Source organism: Ammodytes marinus, assembly GCF_949987685.1.
Source record: "Ammodytes marinus genome assembly, chromosome: 18".
NCBI classification, from domain to species: Eukaryota; Metazoa; Chordata; class Actinopteri; order Uranoscopiformes; family Ammodytidae; genus Ammodytes; species Ammodytes marinus.
In genome coordinates, this window is record NC_137222.1 from 6,013,596 (window position 1) to 6,039,080 (window position 25,485).

The following is a 25,485-nucleotide window of genomic DNA, read 5'->3' on the forward strand; positions in this document are numbered from 1 at the left end:
GTGTATTAACACAGAATTTCTTTCCGTGCAAACAAAGTTGGGACAGGTAGTGGATCAATAGGAGATATCCATTGATTTTGTCAGAGGTGATTTTGACAACAAACATTCTCCAGAATCGCTCCACCTTTAAATGGAGTGGGTAAATTCCAACATATCTCATATCTTATATATCGCATATCTGATCTTGTTTTCTCCTATATTTAGCTATAGGCTTCATGTTCCTTATGTTGGAATTCATGGAATCCGGTCAGAGCCGGCGCTGAGGGTCTCTATTTCCCATTCAGCTTACAGAGACTCCATTGTCACATGAACAATGGGCATAATTTGTTAAATGGCCATGTGAAATTAAAGTGGCCCACAGAGCGAGGCCGAGAAAGGGAGACTGGGATTTTGGCAGCAATACTAGACAATGATAATAGCAATAATAGCAATAATAGACTGAGGCTGGCAATACATGATACTTTCAAACATCCCTATACAATAACGAATTACCTTTGTTATGTGTGGAATGTGCCGACTGTTTATTGAGGTTTCACCTGCATGTACAGTGTGGCACAAAGGCACCAGCTTCCATCTCTCTAACTGCAGGGGATAAAGTGAGTCAATGTGCTGCAAAGACTATTACTATGCATGAACGCACAAATGAACAAACACACAGAGCCTGGGATTTTATAGGGGTGGTGCTCTCGAATCATACACTCGTGTTTTGCCATACAATGAAAATGACGAATTGTGGAGAGAGTGCTGCTGCTGAATTTTTTCTAAATGTCATTTCAAACTATATTTGTTTCATCTCTGTTATATTGGTGTTATTTTCAGAGACAGACTTAATGGTCAGATAAAAAAGTTTACATCTAAATAGCCCTGTAAAGACCCAATTATCCAATTATAAAATAACTCAAATATATAACATACATATTGTAACTTATAAGATGTGTACAATAAACTGTGTCTTCTGGTAGGGCTTCAGTTGTTTCTAACCCCTGATTAGATGTAAGAGCCTAACATACAGTCTTTTATTTAGGGATGGGGCCGATCCGGCTGCAATCTACGTATGGGATATCGGATTGACAACTCTGATTTAAAAAACATATATTAAAGACATTTAAATTTTAAGACCATAGCTATGTGATATAGCACACATTTATATTAGAATTAGCCATCCAAAAGTTGAGTTCTGATGTTCTGCATTCAAACACAGCTGTTAAAATAAACCAATATGCATTTGTGTATATTTGTTGCTCTTTTAAATTATAATTACTATGTTGCTTAAGCCTTCCTAACCTTACACATAAAACCACCACTAACAAAGAAATGTATAATAATTATAATAATATCGGACTGTATAGGTATCGGCCGAAATCCAAAACCCAGATATTGGATCGGACTGAAAAATAGTGGATCGGTGCCTGCCTACATTTATTGTGTTGATCAGCGTTCGATACAAATTCACAGCAGGGACTTCCTGGGCTGAGCAGCAAGAGCAACATGCTAAATCAAAAACTGAAGACACAAATTAAAAAGTGTGTAACGTTCAGTTTTTTTTGTAGTACTGTAGTTCCTCAATAATACAGTAAAGACCAATGTGGACAAAAAAATAATTGGATGACATTCCCTGGACTGCAAGAAGTATTTACTGTGAAGGAGAAGTAGGGAGGGTTGACTTCGTGATCACTCAGACTTAATTCATTCCTTGCACCATATAAGTAGGTATGGACCTATTTTTAGATGCTTCTTTTGTATCACTCTGAAAGACCAGTTGAGAAAACAGCATGGCTCCTTTATATCTGTCACATAAAGTAGGAGTAAAAGCACGATTCTAAGAACTGAAAAAAACAAAGAGGCGCTGATTTAAACTTTGGCTTTAACAGCTGATTAAAGGGAGCAACACCTCTTCAGTTTCATGTTATGTGGAAACAGAGTTGCAACAACTGACACTTCATAAGGTAACTCGGTAAATGCAAATCTGCTAAAAAGTCTGCACATACAGGCACATGCTCATGTACACACACACACACACATACTTCAACACGAAGCAACGATAAACATCAAAACAGGCACTTAAAAGGGAATCCTATTTGCTACCGAACGCGGCCTGTAAGAACTCATCGCTGTGATCATCAACTCTTTATCTGGCGTGGGAATCTACACGGAGCTATAAACAGCCACCTCACAGTTTATCACCAACACACATGCACAGACACATAGTGGGCGTGTGTGTGTGCATGTCTATGTCCTTTCTATAAGCAGATCACATGGTTGTTGTCAGTGAGGCCGGAGGGAAAAAAGAGCAAGCTTGGTATTTGCAATTGAAATTTTAAGTTTATGCATTGCAACCCCCCCCCCCCCCCCCCCAAAGTCGTACAGCCCCCAATGAAAAAAGGTACAACTTCTGTCCCTGCAGAGATGGTGTAGGTGCAAAAGGTATTAAGAGAAATCAAGGGCAGGACAACTACTAAGGAGTACAACTATCTGGGACAGTGCAGTCTCCTACAGTTCATTTTACAATGAAACTGACAAGGAACTCAGATGAAGCACAATGTTCCACTTAAAGTCAGGGTATTCTAACCTCAGCTAAATCTACTTTTAAACAATATCATATCTACATACTTGGCAACAAACTACAACACAAAATTGTTGAATGATAAGTGGGAGTGGGTGTGTGTGTGTGTGTGTGTGTGTGTGTGTGTGTGTGTGTGTGTGTGTGTGTGTGTGTGTGTGTGTGTGTGAGAAGGGGTCAAACTAGGAGGTGTGGAGTTATGTGACAGGAAGTGATGTACGTTTGGGAGTGGAGTTCATTTTCCCCTCTTTCCTGTTTTTTGTTTTGTCTCAGCACGTTTGGCCACTGACTGACATCATGATTTCTTTCATTCCCACAGAGTGTGTGTGTGTGTGTGTGTGTGTGTGTGTGTGTGTGTGTGTGTGTGTGTGTGTGTGTGTGTGTGATAAACTGAGAGAAACTGTAATATAAACTGAGACAGGGAACTGATAAACAGGGAACTTCAGTGTTTTCGCCTCGTAGGTACAACAATCCATCATGTAAGGTGTGTTCAAAAAGTGTCACCAATACATCTTATAATATAACATTTCCATAGGACTCCCTAAATCATCCTTGTTGTTATGGACAAATTAAACTTTTGTATACTATAATAAGGAATATGAAAATGATTTCCTGAGTCATTGCATTGATTTGTAAAATGACCCGGTGGAACATCTACTGATTCCCTGTGCTGGTTGTCATAGAAACAATACAAGCCCTGTAATGCGTAGCCTCTGAGAAAAGGATTAAATGTAGTTCAAAGACTAACAGAACCTGGCTTTAATGTGGTTGAACAGGTGGCCATCTTGCACTTTTTAATGTGTGCATGAGAGAGTTTACGGGAGAAGAAGAAAAGTGAAACGCCATGAGGGATTTCCCCCCCTAGTTAGTCTCTCAACTTCCTCTCAAGTTTGTAATAAAAATATACATTTTCTTTAATAATAGATTGCTTTGTTCAATATTTACAAGTTTGACAGTTGTTTGGGGGCATATTTGAAATCTCAGTGACATGAGACAAGTAAGCAAGACTTTAATCTCAAGCTCAAAGAGCTGTTTATCCATGTTGCCTCGTAATTTTGAAAACAGTCAAAGATGAACTTCAGAAGCGATGGACCATGGGCACAAGTGTAGCATTGTAGAACAATTTTGTCATGCCATTTCTTCAGATTTATAGAGGCCACTGTGGGTTTGTCAGGGCTCCGCCTGCATATTCTTAGGCCCTAAAGTGCAAGGACTACTGCATGCAGACAGTCTCATTTTGTTTGACAGCACAGAGGCCCTGGTTCAGTGACTCTGCTTTTGTCTCCACAGATTGTATTAGTTAGCAGTCTGTTCTGAAGTCCTGTGATGAAAGCCTCTTCCTCTGTACATCAGTGTCAAGGCAGATTTGAAAAATATAAAAGAGCAAAGGGAATCCAACAGTAAAGATTCCTCATTTGTATAGCGCTGTGGGATTTTTTCCAACAGAATATTGCAAGTTTAGTTTAGCATTGAAAAGTAACTGAGGTTTAATCCAAGCTTATTTTGTTGATTTTTGGCCATTACTCTTTTGGATAATAATAACATTTAACTCATTTAATAACTCAAGAAAGTCAGACAAAACAGGCTGAATATCACAAATATGTCATAAAATTATTACCCAAACTTTAACACTATGTTGCCCTATAAAATAAGAGATCATTAGCAACATTTCAAATGTGCTCACTTCCTGTTGTACCTCCAAATAAAGGGTTTTATATAAACTGATCGCTTATGTCTCTTGACTTGTAACACTTTGTTGCTGTATGTACAGGTTTTCCCAGATCTCGGCAAAAGTATTTTAGTAGATGACCAGAATTATCCTTTATAAATGTTGTACAGGGTAAAAAGCTGTGTTATTAATTATATCAAATATTTGTATTCTTTCTCCTACTGAATTATAGATGGAAAAAGCATGACTCCCGTGTTGTTTGCTCGATGTGAGTATAGTATGCACTACAGTGTTGGTGTGCACCAAGCTGTGACTGATGTCCTTCAGGATCAGGTCATAGGAATACACACACACACACACACACTCTTCTTGCGCCATTCTTTTGGAGGTGACAGGAATGTGTGAAAGCAAACATACACACACAAAAACATCCACATAGTTGAACCTGGAATAAATCGTCCCTTCCAACTTCAATAGTTGAAAAGGGAGAAATTGTGTTATGACAATAAGTCACATACACAGAGTATGCACTACTTAACAAGCCATTGAACCACTGCTGGAGACCTGAAATATTGTCTCTGTTATCTCTTGGCTCATTGAAAACTCAATGGGTGGTCCAGCTCCTTGTGTATCAACACAAAAAGGCTTTGTCAGGACAGACCCCACGCACAAACAATGGCCCACCTTTACATATACACTACACAAACACTCTCATCTCGTATGCAAATAAATGCACGCAATCTCACAGAACAGCAGCTCTGTGTGAAACATTTGCATCCCACAATTGTCTTTTCAATACTGCTGGCAAAGCAATAGGTAGCACTTTTAAGCCCACATACTGTGAAAGTAGATCACCCTAGCAGTTAATTTTTTTTCACAGTTTCATATTTTTTAAAGATTTGAACATATATCCATACCATCATTAGTCTGCTGACAACATTTAAAAGAGTGACAGACAGAGAAGTAATGTTTGAGCTGCTGTGCGGACGGTGAATAATTGGTAATTGTATGGGATACTAGAGCACTTTCTGATTCACAGCTTCAAGTGTTACATTTTACATAAAACTAAGTATGTCAAACAAAGATTATCTGATGATCAAAAGTGGATCATTACATTTTAAATACAAACTCTAAGTTGTTGCAGTAAGCAACAGTGCACAGTTTTCTATGTTTGCAGTCTTCACCACTTAAATAAATGTATTGAGAACGGAGAGGCATCTACTGCAGCTACATCTGCATGCAGCGTGGTGTGGCATACGGCGTACATGCTGACACTGCAATGTGTCTAGTCAAATTTCTAAGCCTACATGAATACAAGCCGACACACAGTGAGCCCATACATCCGTTCATCTGGCGGCTTCATAAAGGGTGTGCGTGTCAAAAAAAAAGCGAAGTCCCGGTAAAAGCCTGTGTAAAGGGCCACATCTGCTGGGAGGGGTTAAACAATTCAATTATTAACAAGTGCATGTGGACTCCAGCTGGATTCATAATTAGTGTCAATAGATCAACATATTATTATGATCTTATTTCTCTTGTTTCTCTATGTTCTCTTATTGTGAAAAGTCTACAACCTTGAAGCCTTGTAGTTCTCTTCCTCCACTCGTGTACACAACTAAATACGAACAAGTCAAATATGTGCATTGTGCACTGTGATAACAAACAGATCAAAATATACATAATAGTGCACTAGGGCCGGGCCAAAATGAACAGGTTTGTTTTCACCTTTGGGAACGCAAATGTGCACAGTAGATTCCACACAAGTTAAGTTATTTTCATCACAGTGTGTTAGACAAACTAATGGATGTTGTGAGAGAATTATTTTTTTCAAATTTTCACTCCTAAAAATAAAAAAAATACTTATTTAAAATAATATGTAATTTAAGTAGTAATTCAATGTATTCACTGTACAATGTAAATATAGACCTCCATATGTGTTATACATCTCTATGTGTGAGTGCATGTTCCCTCGGTAGTGAGCGTAGGTTGCAATGTGGTGGTTACAAAGTATTTTGGGGAAGCAAAAACAAGGAATTAAGACCCTATTTTCCGTGGCCTCTAAATTCAGATGTTAAGCACCTAATTGCTACAACAAAGACACTATGAATAATTTTCTACAGCCGCCATTAGTGTCCACGGGACAGAAAACAATGAAACGCCTAATTGATTTTGATCTTATAAGCAACGAGTGCCGCTGTGCAGACACAAAGGCTACAGCTGCAGCCCCGTGCCCGAACATGCAATCTAAACGAAATTGAGACACACTAAACAAGATCATTTATCTCAACACATGATCACAGTTCACAGAGCACGTGTGCGTATAGATGCACAGACTATACACTGCAAAAACACTGGTACATAATTGTACTGTATGCCAACAAACATCCTTTACTTATAAAGCCAAATATATCCACACACATGTACACACTCGTACACACACACACACACACACACAAACACACAGTGAAACTGCCCCAGTATATCGCAGATAAAAAAACACTATTGAAATCCCTTCCGTTGTCTATGATTTATGCCTCTAACTAATTACACGGCTGTTCTTCAGAGAGCTGGGGTGGGGGGGATGGGAGGGGGGCTGTAAGGAAATCTGGAAAGGGAGTGGGGGAAATGAGGGCAGGTCCTGTGCTACTAAAGGCCAGGACACACTGGTCCGACTACCCGAAAATGGGGCAGCTCCAGTCGCGGCCAAAAAAGTGCCAAGAACACACCGAGCCGACTACTGACTTTCCGTACGCTCTGCGCTTGCGCGGGACGTAATGTCTCCATAACAGCAGGTGGCGCTAATCTGTATTGTGGCCCAACAAAAATACGGAAGCCGTAAATGATGGGACAGCTCTCTGGACCAGGGGTTTTCAAAGTGTGAGAGAGTGAGCCCCCCCTCAGAGAACAAATTTAAACATATTTTTGAAACATTCTAAAAAATGTTGTGCGTTTTTAAATACATTTTTTAATACATTTTAACATCTTAATCCAGTGTTTTAATCCTGCTTCCTTTAAGCATGGATAGTAGTGACTGAGTGTGCAGCGGAGTGAGAAAGATAGGCAGACAGACTTGCCCAAATTATTGACTAGTTAAATGTCACTCACACACCCAGTGTTTTTCGCTAGTGCCTCCGATGTCCTGCTGGAGGAAAATAGTAGCCAGCGGAGAACCAGAAACTCCTAGGGGGATCCGGGGGTATGCCCCCCCGGGAGATTTTTTTTCACCTTTTTAAAGTGAAATGCATGAATCTGATGCACTTTGAGAGGAAAATTAAGAGGCTAAATCTGAGAAATGTTGTGTGAACAAATAATTTGGAGACACTGGGTCTGATGAATTAGAAGCTATTGAAGAAAGACACATGGATTTTCCATAAAGATATTAATTTAAAATAAAAAGCCCTCTGGGTTGGGCTTGGTGCTCTTTTTCTTTAACGAGACCTATTTCTCTCTAATATAATGAATGCATTTAAATGCAGTGAGAGGAACGAAGCAGAAGAACTCTTGTCCAGCTATGCAGTGATCTTAATATAAAAACACAAACTACATTTATTTATTTTTTATTTCACATATTCATCCGCGCCCCCCTGCCATAACCCAGCGCCCCACAGTTTGAAAACCACTGCTCTAGACCATAAACATAGATAGAAATTAGGGCTGTCAAATTAACGCGTTAATTTCGATTAATTAATCACAGAAGAATTAACGCAATTAAAAAAATGAACGCAGATTAATCGCACTTCTATAATGCCTTTTGACCCGGTGCAAAAGTGGTGCGGAACTGCACCTGCAGCTCGCCGGGCCGGGCGCGTGGGTTAAAGGGAGAAAGGTAAAGAGAGAAGCAGGGGAGAGGGGCCGACTTGAGGGCTCTATGGACGGTTTATGGGATGCATGAAGGTAGGAAGACATCATACTTAATTCTCCGCAGTGTCCGTGCATTATTTATTTAGTGGGTGCAACAATGTAGGCTAGGTTCAAAACAGTAGTAGGCCATATCTCTCAATCTTCCTCCAATTTTGTTTGCTAGCTGTCTAGCACCCGCCCCGTGTGTGTGTGTGTGTGTGTGTGTGTCAATATTTTTGCCTATGAGTAGGCTACGAAATGGTGGCAGTGCAGCGCTGTCTGTTGTGGGAGATGGAAAGTCGTAATTTTGTCTGCTTGTTTTTTTGAGAAAATTCGGCGCTAGTTCATGTATAAAGCTGGCTGAGGGGAGGAGACAGAAGTTACGAGAGACAGAGAGCGAGCGCGCGCGCGCGCGCGAGAGAGAGAGAGACAGAGAGACAGAGAGAGAGAGAGAGACAGAGAGAGAGAGAGAGAGACAGAGAGAGAGAGACAAACTGTAGTAGGCTATACAGCTGTTTATAAACAGGTATAAAAGTGTTATAAAAGTATGCGATTAATTTAGATTAATTAATCACAGAGCCTGTAATTAATTAGATTAATTGTTTTAATCGCTTGACAGCTCTAATAGAAATACATATTTATATTTATGGACCATAAAGAGCACCATTTTTAGCAGAGAGTGTCGAGCATGGTGTCTAGCAGTCAACAAGGGTTGATGCATGTGAGTACTCTCAAAACGAAACAAACAAACACATTAAAACAATGGCTAACTGTTGTTAGCTGTTTGTGCTACCCGCCTCACTTCCGGGCTTCACTGATTTGCTAGCCCTCCATCAATCAAATTGCTCCAACTGAAAGACTGCCCGCATGAACATGTTCAATCGGCTCAAAAGAAGCCCGACGACATCTACGACGACCGACGTCACGGCACACACCAAACAGATTCGTGTCCCCGCCCCTTCCAGACTCTCCCGACGGCGATTATCGTGTGTCCGGGCCTTTAAAAGTCTAAAAGCCACAATCAGGTGGTTGTGAAGAAGACACTCTATGGACAGTATGGTGAAGAAAAACACTTTTAATTCTATATGAGAGCACAGGGAACTATGTCGCCTAGCAAGCACTAAGTTGACCAGTTAGTTTGAAAAGGTGTCTTTTCTCTTGCCCACTTCTGCAGTGTAACATGATACAATTATACAGAATTCAGGAGAGTGTATTACTAAAATTAGGGTTTACTCCTTATCTAATCATTTCTCTATCAGTTCGCCGGGAGATAAAATGCAGCTTGGGTGTAATCTTTGATTTCACAATCACTCAAAAATATCCAAACAAGTATGTTCAAGTCAATGTATGTTAGGGTTGAAAGTTTTTCAAAGTTTCACAATAGCAATGTTGGCTGTTTTTTTCACTCTTCATTTAGACATCACATCCACTTAGAATAGGAAAAAATACGAGACCATAAATGTACAATGATAAAAAATAATTTCGAATAAAATGTTGAAGGTTTCATATGTATAGCAAATCCCTTGTTTCACCAGCAATAATCAGGCGTGGTTCACTGGAATACACACCGGAGATTTGCATGGGGGAGAGAGAGGAAGAGATAAGAGAGATATGGGAGGAATACTTGGACGCTATTATCACTTTAGCCAGTGTGACAGCAGTTTATCACAGCAGTCAATCACAAGGGTAATCGCTATCTGTAAAGAACTCCTTCCACTTTCGCTGCCTAAAAACACTTTATGAGCTTCCACTGCCTGGCCTGTCAGAGATAAAGACAGAGTTACAAAGAGTGTGTGAGCTGACCCAATGACAGATTATATTAAGTTTTAGTTTATTTATCAGCGTTTATAGTAATACAATATAGCAATTCTAGCCCCAAAAGACTTGATCGACAAACAATGAATCAACTATTTGGATGATTGCTAAACAATTAAATCAGTCATTGATCAAGGATAATGCCAAACCTTCATTGGTTTAAGCTTCTCCATTGTTGAAGGGAAAACTAGTAACTTGACCTAGGCATCACCTAGTATTACCATGTAAACATCTGGTCAATGATCAAATTCCTTGGTGATTTTCTCTACTTATGACATCTATTGCAGTATGTCCGTCCTGGTAGAGGGATCCCTTACTTTGTCGACTCTCCCTGAGATTTCTTCAATTTTTTTTTAATCCCGGTAAAGGGTTTTTTACTGGGAGTTTTACTGGGTGTAAGGGCAGGGTGTCATATTGTATCATATTGTATGAAATGTGAAGCACACTGAGACAAATGTTTATTTGTGATTTTCGGCTATACAAATAAAACTGATTTGATTTTGATTTGACCTTAGGATTTGAAAAACAGTGACTGGCATTTTCTACATTAGATTTATCAAAAAAGCATCCAAAAGACAAATTTGACGAAAAAAGAATGACTTGGAGCCCTAAACAAAATCCACACAAATCAACATCAGAGTTGTGCAGATTTGCAGCAGCTGTAATCTGCTATAACAGTTCAGATCACCTTTGAACCCCCAACGTCAACGTCTATTCTTATGATCCAGACTCATCCCTGCCTGGTGCTCTGGCTAACTCATCTTCTCCTCCAGTGACGACTGCCACCTTAGGAATGCCATTCCAGTCAGTCCATAATTCCCGCTCAGTGTTCCCAGTAATCCCTCTTCTCCGGCTGTTCCGAGTCTCACTTCCTTCCCCACAGCTGCTGGCCAGCCCAGCTTGCTCTAATAATAGGACAACAATGCCCGCCCCACGCCCGGACACACTGAAATACTACGAGAGAAAAAAGTAGGAAGAGTGAGAAAAAACCCTTAACAATCTTAAAACTCTTACTTTGTAGGGTGATATGAAACATTTTTAAAGGGTTCCCACCCAAATTTACAATAACACATAACTTGAAACAAAAAGGTCATAAAACTATGAATTAACATAAATGTTGAATGTCACTCAATTAGTGACGTCCAACTCCGAAAAGAGGAACTTCCTTAATTGTTTAGTCACTGCTGTGTGTGGGTTACAGATTACAGCATGTAAACACATGTTGTTCAAGGAATGAGGAGGAGGCTGCACACTCAAGTGAGCTGCTATCTGTGGTAAAGTAGTCAAAGGAAGGACTGTAATCATGCGAGAGCTGATAAATGAAGGCTATACACTCCTAAAGTAGTTAAACACTACCCTTGTGCCTTTGCCACAGTGGGTTGAAATGGGACAACTCCACCAACACACACACACACACACACACACACACCAAATGGGATATTAATAAATGTCACTTTTATGTCGCATGGTTCCGTCAGCAAAGCGGCAGCCCCAAGCTGAACACTCAAACATCAGAGAAGAGAGGGACGCATAAATACAAAAAATAGAAAAGTCTGGAGAGACTGAGTTTTCTTTTCTCATCTTCTGCTGTCCCACTTGCAGAAGCCGAGCTCTGAACCATGTTACAGCTCTGACATTTCTCCAACAACCCCCTTTCTCTTTCTCCTCCTCATGCAAATCTTCCATAACAGAAGAAGCTTTAGCGTCTCTCTGGCCCCTTACTTTGTCGCTCTCTCTGACGGATCATCAGCGTGATAACGTTGAGTCCCAGGCACGTGAAAAGCCTCCCTCCACACCTCCTCCTCCTGTTCCCTTCCAACAACCCCCCCTCCGCCATTCCAACCAGAGGAGAGAGCAATCACACAGAGAAGAAGCTCGCAAAAATGTGTAACCCCCCGTTTTTTCCTCTCGCGGAATTAATGGCTGGTGAAAGGGATTAAAAAAAAGAGAGAAGAGGAATGCAAGTGCTCACCTCAGACAAGGTCCCACTGCCCCGGGGAAAAGAGAAAGAATATCATCCTCAATCGGCACAGAAAGCCAAGAGCAACAAGTAGTAACTCCAACAGAGATTCCTCCACCCCTCTCTCGCACTCCTGCTTCCTTGCTCTGTGTCTCCCTCTGCTTTGCACTCATTCAGGCTGCAGTAGCCGCAGTGGACTAGGCGAGTATGCGTGTGGTGTAAAAGTGTGTGTGTGTGTGTGTGTGTGTGTGTGTGTGTGTGTGTGTGTGTGTGTGTGTGTGTGTGTGAGGGTTTGAGTTGGTATGTGTGTGTGTCTGTGTGAGGGTGTGAGTGTGTGTGTGTATGGTCCTGTGGACTCCTGCAGGGGTATTGACTCCTAGCAGGGTTCAGGTCCTCCCCCTTCTCAGGATCACACCGATAGAGAGAGAGAGAGAGAGAGAGAACAAGCTCACCCACACACACAAACAGGAGAGAACTCTCTTTGTCTTTTGTTGCTTTCTCTCACTTCCCTGTGTCTTCAAATGTCTGTAACTCCCTGGTCTACAGCTCCCTTCATATGAGAGAAGGAATGAGAGAGACTGTGTGTGTATGTGTGTGTGTGTGTGTCGGAGTGTGTGTGTGTGTGTGTGTGTGTGTGTGTGTGTGTGTGTGTGTGTCGCGCTTCAGCGCCCGGTGCCAGGAGGAGAAGGAGGCGGAGTTCAGACCTAGAGAGCTGAATTCCTACCTCACAACCAGCCAATCGGAGGCCTTGTTGCGGTCGACCAAAATCCGCGGGGCCAGGCCGGGCCTCACTACACCACTCCAGCTTTAAAGCATTAGCCCAAAGTTTGTTGTGCACTTACATTCTGCAGCAGTGCCGTGGATGGTCATTACAGCTTTTATCTTGGGAAAAGACTTGTTTTTGTATACGATGGCATTTTTACACGCCTAATATTTCAACATTACTCATTCAATTAAGCAATTTAAATAAATAATCTATATTTATCACAATGGCATCTAAGTCTGACTTGTTTTTACCTGTCTCTAAGACACAAACTATTTAATGTCCTAAATAGATCCCAGCATGTTTCCAAACTGTTTTCAAGCAGGAGACCAGAGTCGCCTCACAAGACAATGACAAAACTTCAAGGGTAATGTGATGTTTCCTTGTCATTTTCCCACGTCCCCCCGCCCCTCCCCACCCCTCCTGCCAAAGAACAGAACTCTCATGTTTCGGCTGCTGTCCTTGGCCAGACATTTGTCAAGCGAGGCATTTGTCCACAGGAGTGACAGCAGATCTTCCCCTCCTCCTCCTGCTGTTCACACCAGTTCAGTCACTCACTTCGACTCTTCCCTTTCCTTCTCTTCTCACCTTATCTAGTCTCACAGAAACCTCGAGGATGGGCAATAAATAAATAAAAAGTGTCATATGATGTTCTCTGTTTTTATTAAACTGCTTGATGTGTGAAGTTGTAAGATGCAATTTGTTGTGTTTAAAAAAATACCTAAATCAAGATGGTATTGTTTCAAGAGTCAAGACTAATAAGTCTTCGGACAGGCTAAGAACTAAATAAGTCCATTCTTTGCCACAGCAGTCATTTGAATCAAATGCTAACTGATGTTTAACAGTCAGTATGTAGAAATCATGTTAGAGAAAATCCATTTATTGTGTTTGTTCACTCCAACTGAAACAAAATTTAATTCCAGAGACTCAAGCTAACGCGCCCAGATAATGTGATTGGGAGTCAAGGTACTCCAGCATGTATATGGTCAATCAGACCTAAGGCTTTGTAATGAATGAAAGTATGGGAATTTTGACCGAATGTTGCTAGATTATGAGTGAAGGGATGGACATGAATGTGTTGCATTTGTTGGAATATGACAAGGAATCACCAAAGTCATCGTTAGAGTTGATTACCTGGGAATCATGAATGGCTGTACCAAATGTCATGGCAATCAATGCAGCAGCTGTTTACATATTTCAGTCTTTTTTTTTTTTTAAGATATTTTTTGGGCATTTTTATGCTTTATTTGATAGTGCAGAGAGACAGAGGTGAAATGGGGCAGAGAGGGGAGTGACATGCAGAGAACGACCGCGGGTGGGAATCGAACCCGGGTCTGCTGCTGGGCCCGGCCCGGGAGGGGGACGCCTTACCAACTGAGCTAAAGGCTCCCACATATTTCAGTCTTGACCAAAAAAAAAATCCTTAGAGCCAATGTGGCTATAAAAAAGAGCACTGCTAAAATGTTGGAAAAAATCTGGAAAAGGAAAAACTGTTTTCAAAATCATGTCTGCGGTTACTACTACTAGCACCATTAAAACATAGTGGTGGGAGTACACTTATATACTACACTTGGTGTATTTATATTTCTTTGGCTTTTATAAGACCATTTCGTTTTATAATGAACAAGTAATGAGCAAGTATATGTCAAAGGTAAACAGATTTCCACTAATTGATCTGACAGATTTTGTGGTGACAAGATGTTTCCTTAATTTAACTTATTTTCCAGATATAATTAGGTAAGCAGCAGAGCATTAAGAAAGCAAACAGGTTAGAAACAGAACCAATCGATGACAGACAGCGCCATGTTTCCTTCGCTCCACATTTAGCAATCCAGGCTTCCAAAACCCCAAATGAAAAACAGAGCTTTTTCCACACACATTCAGTTAATGTAAAATGATACAGATTTTTCTGGTATAGAGGCAGCCTGTGACATTGTTGAGGACGAGAGAAATATGTTGATCTATTGCTTTCTTATGTTTCTTGCTTCTGACGCATCCAGCACAAATGTACAACTGCAGTTAAACTTTTATTTTGTGAGTTTGTCTGTTTGTTGTGCACTTAAGCTTGGTGACTGGGAGTTATCTGACACGTCTGGAATGTGATTACTACTTTGTTTTTGCATACTGACTTGATGACTTTCAAATTTCCAAAACAGCCCATGAAACATAGCAAGGCTTGAACGCAAAAAAACTGTCAAAACAGAGGCAAACCCTGCAGAGAAGTAATTATCTTCTGAGTTATGACAATGCATTTGGTTAAATAAGGACACAATTGTTTGTTTCACAACTTGTATTTTTAGTAGTTTTTTGGCAAGTGAAGTCCACTGATAGTTTTACTGTTGGCAAGAAGTTGATGCTATTGTAAAGGTGCATCATTGAAAAACCCTTTCATGGCTTCTTCTTTATAAAAAATAGACTCTCTGGAACAAATTATTTTAGTTTCCTTAAGGGTATTCATGAAATTCTAATTAAATGGGAGACAGAATTAAAGTGGTCTGTTTTACAACAACATTTTGAGAATTGGAGCATTAGATCAACTGCAGTCAAACTGCTTCTATGGCCAGAGATGTTTTAGTAAAGTATTAGCGTAATGCATTGTAAACGTATTTTGATCTAATCATAATTCTGTGTCCCTTTAGAAAGACATAGATTTTAGAGGAGATTACTGACTCTCAAAGGAAAATTCAAAGACTTTGGCAGAGCTTCCAGATGAGACCTTGCCCACAGGATACAGAGGCTTTGAAGTACCAAGTAAGTAAGCATTCCAAACCTGCATCAAGTGCAGTAGGGCTAAACTGTAAAACTACTTAAATATCAAGGGGCCGAATACATACGTAACTTTCATGCCAGTCCACTAGCTGAGCCGAACCCCCCCCCCCCTTCCTACACACTGTACTTAGTAGCACCACATACTGTTTACATTAGCATGTGGTGGCGTGGTGGTTTTAGAGCAGATTGAGGTTAAACCATTAAGACTACAATGCTTGCTTAGGCCAAGGTCTAGCGAATATCTTATTCCACCTTCAATAAACAATTACGAGGAAAAGCATTGAGAACGCGGGTAAGGCTAGTAAAAAAGGGAAAGAAAGAGAAGCTGAAGTGACGTAGTGAGTGAGTACTTGGTATGTGGGCTATAGAGTTTCACAGGGACAAAAAGTAGTCCACTCCATAGACAAGTTTGACACGCCTCTCCTTTTATCTTCCTCTGTTGTTTGTCTCCTTCTCCGTCTCACTAATCCCTCAGCCCCTGACGCTCTGTTTGTGTTTGTGTCAAACGACGTGTGAAAAATTAAGAAGATGAATAGTGAAGACTATGTTTATTTAACCTTGTGTTTGTTTAGATGGTGCAACGTTTTTTTTGCGTACAGGCATGTTGAAATAGAGTTCTTTGGAGTAAAACCCATGACAGTTTTTCAAATGGATCTTCCCTTGAGAAACAGCAGTAATGCTATTGCCGAAAAACAGAGCATGACAGCAAAAAATTGAGAGAAGGCAGGATAAACAAGAGAGATTATGAAAAGAGAGAGAAAGGTACACCAGCGGCAAGCAGAAGGCAACGAATGGAAAGTGTCAGTGTGACAAAAGAGCCGAACCACCAGGGAGAAATACAGGAAACAAACAGTCAGTCTAATGTGTAAGTAATTATGTCGTTCATGGTTGAGTGCTAAACAAATTCCAAAGTGTTTGTTCTGAGGCACAACTCAATGCATAACAAAATGACAGTGCGCTCCTCCAAAAGCTGAGTCAGGGAAGAATTAACACATAAAACGGTCCAACTACATCAAATCGGAAGGTCTGGCTTACGATTGCTTGATTCCTCTTGCCAGCAAAGGCAGAGAATTAAGGAATGTGTATTTAAGTTGTAGGAAAACTTGGCCATGGGACAGTCAGGAATGCCAACAACTGCCATTTTGGAACAAAGGCACTTGTGTGCGGCACGTGGGGTCAGGCTGCTAGCATGCCAGCAAGTGCTTTTTGTGGAAGGATTCCAAAGGGAATCCAACTTATAAAAGGGGGCTGAACTGGGGCGTCCTGGGGCACAGCAGTCCAACAGTCCAACATACCACAGCGCTGTCAAGATCCCGGTTTCAATAGGAGCTTCATCACATATCATTCACGCCTCTTCCTCCATATGGTTTTCTCCTTATCGTCAACTATCTAATAAAAGGCAAAATTCCCCCAATCTGCTTTTGTCGAGCAATCTACTGAACTCTGAATGCCTTGTCATGAAAAGAAAAAGTGCCAGTTTATGTAGAGCACTGAAGTTGTAACTATCACCACTGATTCTACCATGCAAATGTTGATGCCGCTGCACTGTAGCTCCCCTCATAATAATAAATCTAATCACGTATGTAATTTTCAGTGTTGTAGATTAGTTCTTCTAGCAGAATCACTTGAATCCAATTGCATGGATTCTTGTGGCGCTCCAACATAGAGGAGATCCTTTTCCAAAACGTTACCTTTCAGTATAATAAACAGTCAATTGTTTGATCAAAGTGTCTCCAACTGAAACTTAATAGAAAACATACATATAGGGTCAAAAAGCTTAGTTTGTGATTAAAAACATATTGCCAACACAGCAGCTTCATCAGATTATAGATTTATTTAGTTGTGTTGATAAATAACAAAACGGATAGAATAGTGAAGACTTCAATTCCAATGTGTTGTATCCTGCTACTTCTCCAAAGCTCTTCTTTCAGGCTCACATTACAGCATTTTCCCACCAGCGTTGGTGCTGGAACAAACACTCTGGTGGATCATCACAGATCCGTAACTAGGTAAACCACATGAACAAAGAGGAAGGATAAACAAAACACTGATTAAGATCAGTTTATCTTGCGATTCTAGCATCCCACTGTGCCCAGCATCTCCCACGGAAAGGCTTATGTTGGCTGATATTCATGCTCTGTCTGACTTTACCATTTTCCTTTCACATAGTCAATATTGTCCAACTCTCTCTCTCTCTCTCTCGTGGGCTCCTTCCCTTACCACTCTCGCCCTCTCTGGCACTCAGTGTTCAGTGTGGGACGAGCACATTTACATAAAATTTACCGAGACATGAAAAGCACATTCCCAACATAATCTGTGTTGTGAGCATGTAACAAGCTCATCCCTGGGTTTGACGCAGTTTTTTCTGCAAGATGAAGTCACTTCAGGTTGGAGGACACAGAGGAGCCATCTTGTTTTACGTTTGTCCAATTGTCATTATCAATGAATAGAGCTTAACAATCAAAAGACGTTGTTTTCTGATGTAGTATTAAGGGGCTGCTGCCGTTCGCCGTAATGTAAGGACATTACTACGTGCCCTTCACGTTAATGTTCTGGCTTAGATTCACAGCACAGCCTTCCTGGCATATTCCTGGAAATATTGCTAGGTTTTGATGGGGGAAATTGCAGGTGCAGATTTGCTGGAAAATCAATTCTGGCTTTCATTCACTCACGACCCCTTTCACTTGGACTACTTGCTTGACCACAACCACCAGTCAGAAGTAACAATGCGATGTAGTCATAAGTTGTTGTGCTTGAAGTTAAGCGTTAGCGGAGTCACACACAGATGTATACAGTGATGTATCTCTCTAGCCTGTGTGAAAGTAAAATGCTTCTTAGAAGTTTGCAAGTTTAACCAACTGTGAACCGGCACTAGCACCATGCCAGAACTAGAACCAGGTTGATAGAAAAGGGCTATTATATTCTCTGCATATACTGTTTCTTGTCCCTCCCTCCCCCTCCTCGGCTGCACTGCGTTGACTGACAGTCTCTCATCAGGGAGGCTTTCTGACAAATGGGGCCAAATGGAGTCGTGCCACTGTTGCTGCTGGCCGCAAGTCAGCTCTCTGAGGTTATTGCTTAGCTCTGCTCTTACAGTGTTATTTATATCCACCATCACCAGACTAGTTGAAAATGTTTGATGAACTTTTCATGTGTCATCTCCCGCGTGTACCTCACAGCTGTGGATCTTTTGGCTAGCAATTGGCTATGGTCTCTTATATCTGTGAGAGCAAAAATACAACACTATTTTTCTGGATGGTAAGAATTATCTTGAAAGGACTTCAAATGTTGTAAATAAAAAAGGGCAAAGTGGGTCAGAAAAAAAGATGAGATTTTCTGGCACTTTTAGGTTATACTACTTTTACTACTTTTTTTTTGCTACTGTGTAAATCCAAAATAGAGTTGTTTAGGAACTTTGTTTGAGAGTACTAGAGTGAGTCATGGCCTTTTCTAAACCACAGGAATCTTTTTAAGATCTCAGTAAATTCACCTCTGTTTTAATCAGAGGACTTGCTCACGATATAGTGTCTGCTTCCAAGCTAGAATGCTGTTTCAAAGGTAATAGTAGTACCTACCTCCCAAGGTATTGTATTGCACAACACAAACTGAATGATTGGTCAAACAAAAGCAATAACTGGTTGTTGTATCTTGCCAATTGCTTCACTGTGGCTAAGGTCCATAAAAGGACAAAGTACGTACTACCACAGACAAAGGAACACTCGTATTGGTGTGCCATCCTCTGAATGTCTAACTCCATCACAAATTCCACAATCGTAAACTAAAAAACATCAATACAATGAATGAATCAATCAAATTCATCGATGCTTTCTTTGTTTTTTCTCCACACAAATAAATTAAGTCTGAAATCGAGCAGACTCTTGTAATCTTTCATTGGTTTGATTTTGTTCGAAGACAGGCTTAACTGAAAACCAAATAAAAATGTGGGGAAAATAGGGGGCGCCCGGGCGCCCATAGCTCAGTTGGTAGGGCGTCCCCCCCATGGGCCTCGGCCAGCAGCGGACCCGGGTTCGATTCCAGCCCACGGTCGTTCTCTGCATGTCACTCCCCTCTCTGCCCCATTTCAACTCTGTCTCTACACTGTCAATAAAGTATAAAAATGCCCAAAAAAATCTTAAAAAAAAAAAAAAAATTGGGGAAAATATGTTTTTTTTTATTTACCTTTAAGGCAAACTGTTTAAGAGGTACAAATGCTTCCTGAAAACTTCCATCATACTAATTCTCCTGGGACAACTACTAGTAGCAAGCCTTTTAAAGTAGCAGTACAAATATGCCGATCGCAGCAGACGTCCCAAATACAGAAGTTAAAAGCAACTCCAAAAATGCACTGAGGACTCATCAGGAGCTCATTCTTTCGGTCACATTTGGACACGGTCAGGTCAGTGAAACATTTTTGCAAAAATTAGCAGTGTCAAACAGATGCGTCCTTGACCTCCTTGAGGGACCACCTAGTCAACTTTGTAGTAAATATATATATAGCTCAACAAAGCTTGGAAACATAGACAAAATAGGTTATCTGTCTGTCTGTCTGTCTGTCTGTCTGTCTACTCTACATTATGCAAATTAGCCAAAGCAATCCCCTTCACTGGCTGCATGGCTGAGCAAAGGCAAAGGTGTGTCATTTTTTGTATCTGTCTGTGTCTATGGAGATTGTAATCCTCAATATCCCCAACAGATGATGTCAAATATAAGGCAAAATCACGCTGAATAAAAGTATAAACGCAACACAACGCCTAGAAGAAAAAAGTGGAACATTAGCTTGAAACTGCACTGCACAGGCTGACTATACAAATAGTATTAATATTCAAATATCTTAATTGGAATTAGTAGACAATCAATGCACAATCTGACCAAAATGCTTTGTTCTTACTGGCTTATTGGAGGGGAAAGTGTTGGCAAGACTAAAACAGACAGAACAGAGTAAAAAGAAACTTCTACAAATGACAAATTCTATATTCTGTAACTCAATTGCAGCATGTCTGTGTGACTTCAATTGATAATATGTATTCATATTATAACGTAATAAAACAAAGGTGCATGAGAAAATCATTTCTCATGTTACTTAACTGCAGATCGAGGAACTTCAATTCACTTTCAGTGGTAGAAGCAGCTAAAATTATTATTTTCATGATACAAATGTATCGTATGACAACGTGAAAACAGGAAAGCAGTAGCTCTGAGTAATGAACCCACAGAGTTATCACCCGACTCTGCAGCTCCCCTCAGCTTTATAGTGACAATTTGGCTGTCGGGACCACAACTTTACTGTTTTGGCTCACTCTCACCGCTCTTACTGACTTGTTTTCGGCCAGAGAAGGCAGATGTTTTTTTTACCAAAAAAGCTCTAAAATCCCACGTCATACTACCCGCGCAGCACCAAGTAGCAGACAAAAGTTACTGTGACTAAGTAGTCATGCAGTGGTGGAGGATTTAGCAGCAATGAGACCAACATTGGTAGGATTCAGAGAACAAACAAGATTTAAAAGAGTGAATAACTAACTTACATACAAAACTCCAAATTATTTATAATGTTTCTCTTTAACAGCTGAACAGTTATGTTTACATTTATTTTGCCACTGCCCCCAAGTGGCCTGAATAATCTGAAAGTCCATATTTTTAATATCTAAATTCAATCAAATGAAAAAGGATGGTGGGGGGGGAGGGTATGGGGGGGTCAGCCAACCGAAAAATGCAAGCCATTGTATCTGTGGCGAGTCTAATTCCTAACCTCAAACAAAGTCCATGAAGCCCTGCACCAGCCCTTTAAAGAAGCAAGATGAGGTTTAAAATGCATGGGCTTCCATAAAAAAGGCAAGTAAAGAAACACACAAAAAAACAGGCCTACACACGCAAACATTGTTTATAGACGGAAACAAGAAAGACTAAACATCATGTATTTTGTTTTCTAGCAGTCTCTAAACCCTTGAGAAAAAAACTCATCTTTCAAGGCTGCAGCCCGAATGGAGTAAAGGAAGTGTCTTGTCAACAGAATAAACATGACTTAAATATGGAGCCTGACACAAGCTAGTGTTCCCTCTCTTGAAACTAGATTAAAACTTAGAAGCCGACAGCCAAGTTCCTAAATTTACTAACCCTGTACGATTCAGCTCCAAAATCTAGCTAGATTTTAGCACATGAACACCAGCAAGAATAAATCTTTTACCAAAAGCTGAGCATTCTTCAAGACAAAGCCCCACAGCACTTTCACCCACAAGACCACACTTTCATCCAGGAATTTTAGAAGTAGTAGTCAGAAATACAAATCTGATCTCAAAGTGGAAAATGAGAGAAAAATCCCCTTGTTTTTAACAAAAAAAAAGATTTATTTCAAAGGAGAAGAACATCTCCACCAGTTTAATCCCCCTGTCTCAGAAACGTCCTGAACAAACACACATACTCTGACAAAGAAGTGTCCTTGTGTTTTTCTACTCCAGTACATGAGCAGGCATTCAACCTTTCTCAACCATAGGACAAAAACATGCAGACCTATTTACATGTCAATGAAGGCCGGTCCAAGGATAAGGACTTTTCTCGGCTTCTCCCTTTTTACTTTCCTCAATCAAACATCCTCTCATCGCTGTGTGTTCAAATTGCTGTACTGGGATTCTGAGCGTATTGCTTAGAGAACTGGTGTGCCACAACTCAAGACCTGTGTTATACAACTAGGGACTGCTGTTATGACCACGGTTATTCAAGTGAGCACTTTTATTTCAGCTTGTCCAGTAGCAATACCACTCCGGTTATTATGTAAAGCACTATACAGTAGGGGAGGATGTCCAGCATCATCAATCATTGGAAAGAAACAGGAAATAGGTAGATGCAGTAACAGTGCCTGCTATAATATTCAGCTAGATGCCGACCTCATATCAACATCTACTTTATTTGCAAGATACGCATGAAAACAAATGTGGAAAAAAAACATGCATACAAATGTACAGCAAGGCTCTGCGCTCAGATATATATATGTTTTACAGTCAACAGCAGTGATGTATGTGTGTATGCAGCATGTGTTCATGAGAGAGAGTGAAAATTGATGCCTACAAGTCTTTGGAAGCGTGATCTCTTCCAGAGGCTCGCAAGCCTGAGGTGAGAATGTAATCGGATGGTATCAGATTATTGCCCTTTCTACTCTCACTTTTCAATTTATAAAGTACCTTCAGAAGGGATCTTCTGAGGGCTGTACGCTTTGGGAGAGGCTGGCAGACTGATTGAGACAGTAGTCAATCTCTGTATGAAGTAGGGTTGGGCGGTAATACAGTAATACCGTATCTCAAGTATTCATGTTCATAATAAATTCCTTTTGAGTGTGTCCCTGTCCCCAATGCCTTTCTTTGAAGATGATATAACAGTGATGACAGAACTCCTGTATATGATGTAGGCCTAATTTGTTTAATACAGAACCTGTCAATATAGAACGAAGGTATTTAGACTCGCCCATACCTGCCGTCACATGACAGTCTCTTCTCAAAAGGGATAAATAGAAAAAAAGATGGTGAACGCAAAAGTTGGTCCACCCAAAAAAACTGCTTTTACATTTAAGGCATCTTAAATATACATGTAACTATATTTTGATTTTGCTTGCTTCCTTACTTTGGAATGTAGGTTGTGTGTTGTTTTATATTGTGATGTGTTCAAGCGCTGTTCAGTAAAAATTAGTATTGGCGGGGCGCTCCGGTGGCATAGTGGATGGAGCGCGTACCATATTGACTCCGGCCTTCGTTGCAGTGGTCGTGGGTTCAAATCCGACCCGTGGACCTTTGCTGCAGGTCATCCCCCCTCTCTCTCTGTCTCCCCATTTAAACTCTGCACTATCTAATAAAGCTTGAAAATGCAAAAAAAAATATATATATATATATATATAAAAAGAGTATTGGCGAATGTAACTTCATCGTGATTGGTTTCACTGTAATGTATCTGGAGTATTATTGGAGAAGGTTTAAAAGGTATAAAAAATTGGATACCGCCCAAACTTAGTATGAAGTTAACAATTATTTTATGTTGTTAAACCTTACTGTGATGGTGAGAATGTTCTCAATTATTTTGTTCAGAGTGCTAGAACACAAGTTTTTTTCGCGCCTCAAGAGATGGATAGAGATGGCCAAGTTTCGTCTTTAGAAGTTTTCTTTCCCTTTTCTTTTGTCTCTGCTTCTGCGTCATGGCACGCAGCCCGGCGCATAAAGCAATGTGGCTTAGAAGCTGGCGAAGAGAAACTATGGTCCCCTTGGAAATGTTGTTCTCCGTTGACTCATTCTGTTAACCACATTCTTCATCAGCAGCGCAGCGGTGTCCTTCCCATCGGCCACGAAGACGAAACAATGTATTTTCTGCCCCAGTTAATAACACACAATTTTTTCTGCCTTTTAACTATCTAGTTTTATCTCTCACATTTGGAGCAGTGGAGAGAGAGAGAGAAAAAGAGGCAGCGGAAAATGAGGGGGAAGAGAAATAGTTAGCACTCTCAACTGACTGGCCTACAGTGCAGGCTAGATCCCCCTGGATTTATTTGTGTACATAACTCTTTTCTTTCTCCCTCTCTCTGTCCCTCTCCCACTTTTATTCTTTCGCACCGCTCCACAAAACACCCACAAGCTGCAACGGTTACATAGCGTACACATATAAAGGTTCACATAACACTCAAATGATTTTGCTGCTTTTGGAAACAGAAATGGTACACCCACGGCCCTCACATCTGCCACAGTTAATTATTCCATTCACAGAACAAGAGGGGAGCTTACAAAGCAGCCAGATGGAAGACGGGAAGAGCACAAGGCAAATTCCAGAAAGAGACGAACATGCAACATCATACAATCCAAAAACTGTGTGGCAAAATGTCATCTCATTGACATGTAACACCCCTTCACCTCTTGACCCCTTCCCCTAGCAGAACAGACTGAGGTCCTTTTTATCTGACCACAGTGGCAATAGTCAACAGCTTAAGAGCCTGGTCATGGAAGCACGCTATGCTAACGGATGGAACACCATGTGACCAGACTCCCTTGTTCACAGACACGCTCTTCAACTTTTTCCACAGTATCACTCTTGTCTCATCTTTTCCTCCCCACCCTGGAGCTTCAAAATCTCACTCACCATGCTTTGCCTCTGGATGGGTGCTGGTGTCAGGATCCATGTTAAATTCACAGGGTGATGACAACAAGCGCTGGGTTCAACATACCCATATCCCGGGGCAAAAGTCAGCTCTGGAACTGGACTGCAACTACTCAAACTGTCACTACAACTACTGTTTTGTTTCTCTTCTTTTCTGTTTCTCTCCAGTGAGACCCGCTGGCTCTGGTCCGGCCCCTGCAGCCTGCCAGCTATAAGCTCAGGCTTCCACCGCCGCGTTACATCTGTCTGACTGAGTCCCGAGAGAGCGAGAGAGACAGTATAACGGAGTACAGAATGGGAGGAGAGAGAGAGAAATAGAGAGAAGAGCAGTTTCCACATTGTGGTGGTGGAGAGAGAAAGAGAGAGAGAGAGAGAGAGAGGAATATGGGTGGAGAGAGAGGGTTGTGGCGGAGCTGAATGTTTCCACTTTGATCAATTTTACACTCTCAGCATATTTTTTTGCATCATAAGGACAACTTAGCAATATCAGTTTGGAAAACATTCACAGGGCAGGGGAGTGGAGACACTAACACAGTACTGAAGCCTCGATTAACAATGGGCAGACTCCAGGCTGACCGGGTTGGTTTCTACTTTCATTTCCCTGAATTGACAGCTTGTGTTGTAAAGTATTATTGTTGCAACCTGGGTTTTCTTTTGTATTAAAATTTAATTATTTAGTAATTGAAATGTGACATCCTTAGACCTCCTACGAGGAACTTTCAAAATCTTTAAAAAGTCACATTTTTCATCTGATTGTAAAATACCTGTAACAGCAAACAAAACCATCAGCAAAAAACACTTTTTTTATACAGTTATTATTAATACCTTTGTTCGGGTCCGATTTTAGACAAAACGATTTACAGCAGGAAGACCATTGTATCTTAAATAAACTAAGTTTTTTGTCCAAAGGGGCCGCTAGAATTAAGCAAAACCGAAAGCTTCGCGTAGCCCGATTTGTTTTACAAACCCAAAGATATTCAATCAACAAT

At 40.8% G+C, this 25,485-nt stretch overlaps 1 protein-coding gene across 2 annotated transcripts in view; it reads right to left on the bottom strand.

Annotated features, from left to right (window-relative positions):
* The window catches only part of dab2ipb (DAB2 interacting protein b), a 131,107-nt gene extending 106,388 nt beyond the window's left edge, over positions 1-24,719 (bottom strand). Inside the window, exon 1 of one of the 2 annotated variants that reach the window (XM_080046734.1) lies at positions 24,479-24,719. In XM_080046734.1, the coding sequence (XP_079902860.1) occupies positions 24,479-24,518 (40 nt within the window). In that variant the 5' untranslated portion in view covers positions 24,519-24,719. Of the gene's footprint in view, positions 1-11,853; positions 12,153-24,478 lie in introns of those variants that run through there. The other variant, XM_080046737.1, reaches the window with a different exon arrangement.
* Between the last annotated feature and the right edge of the window lie 766 nt (positions 24,720-25,485).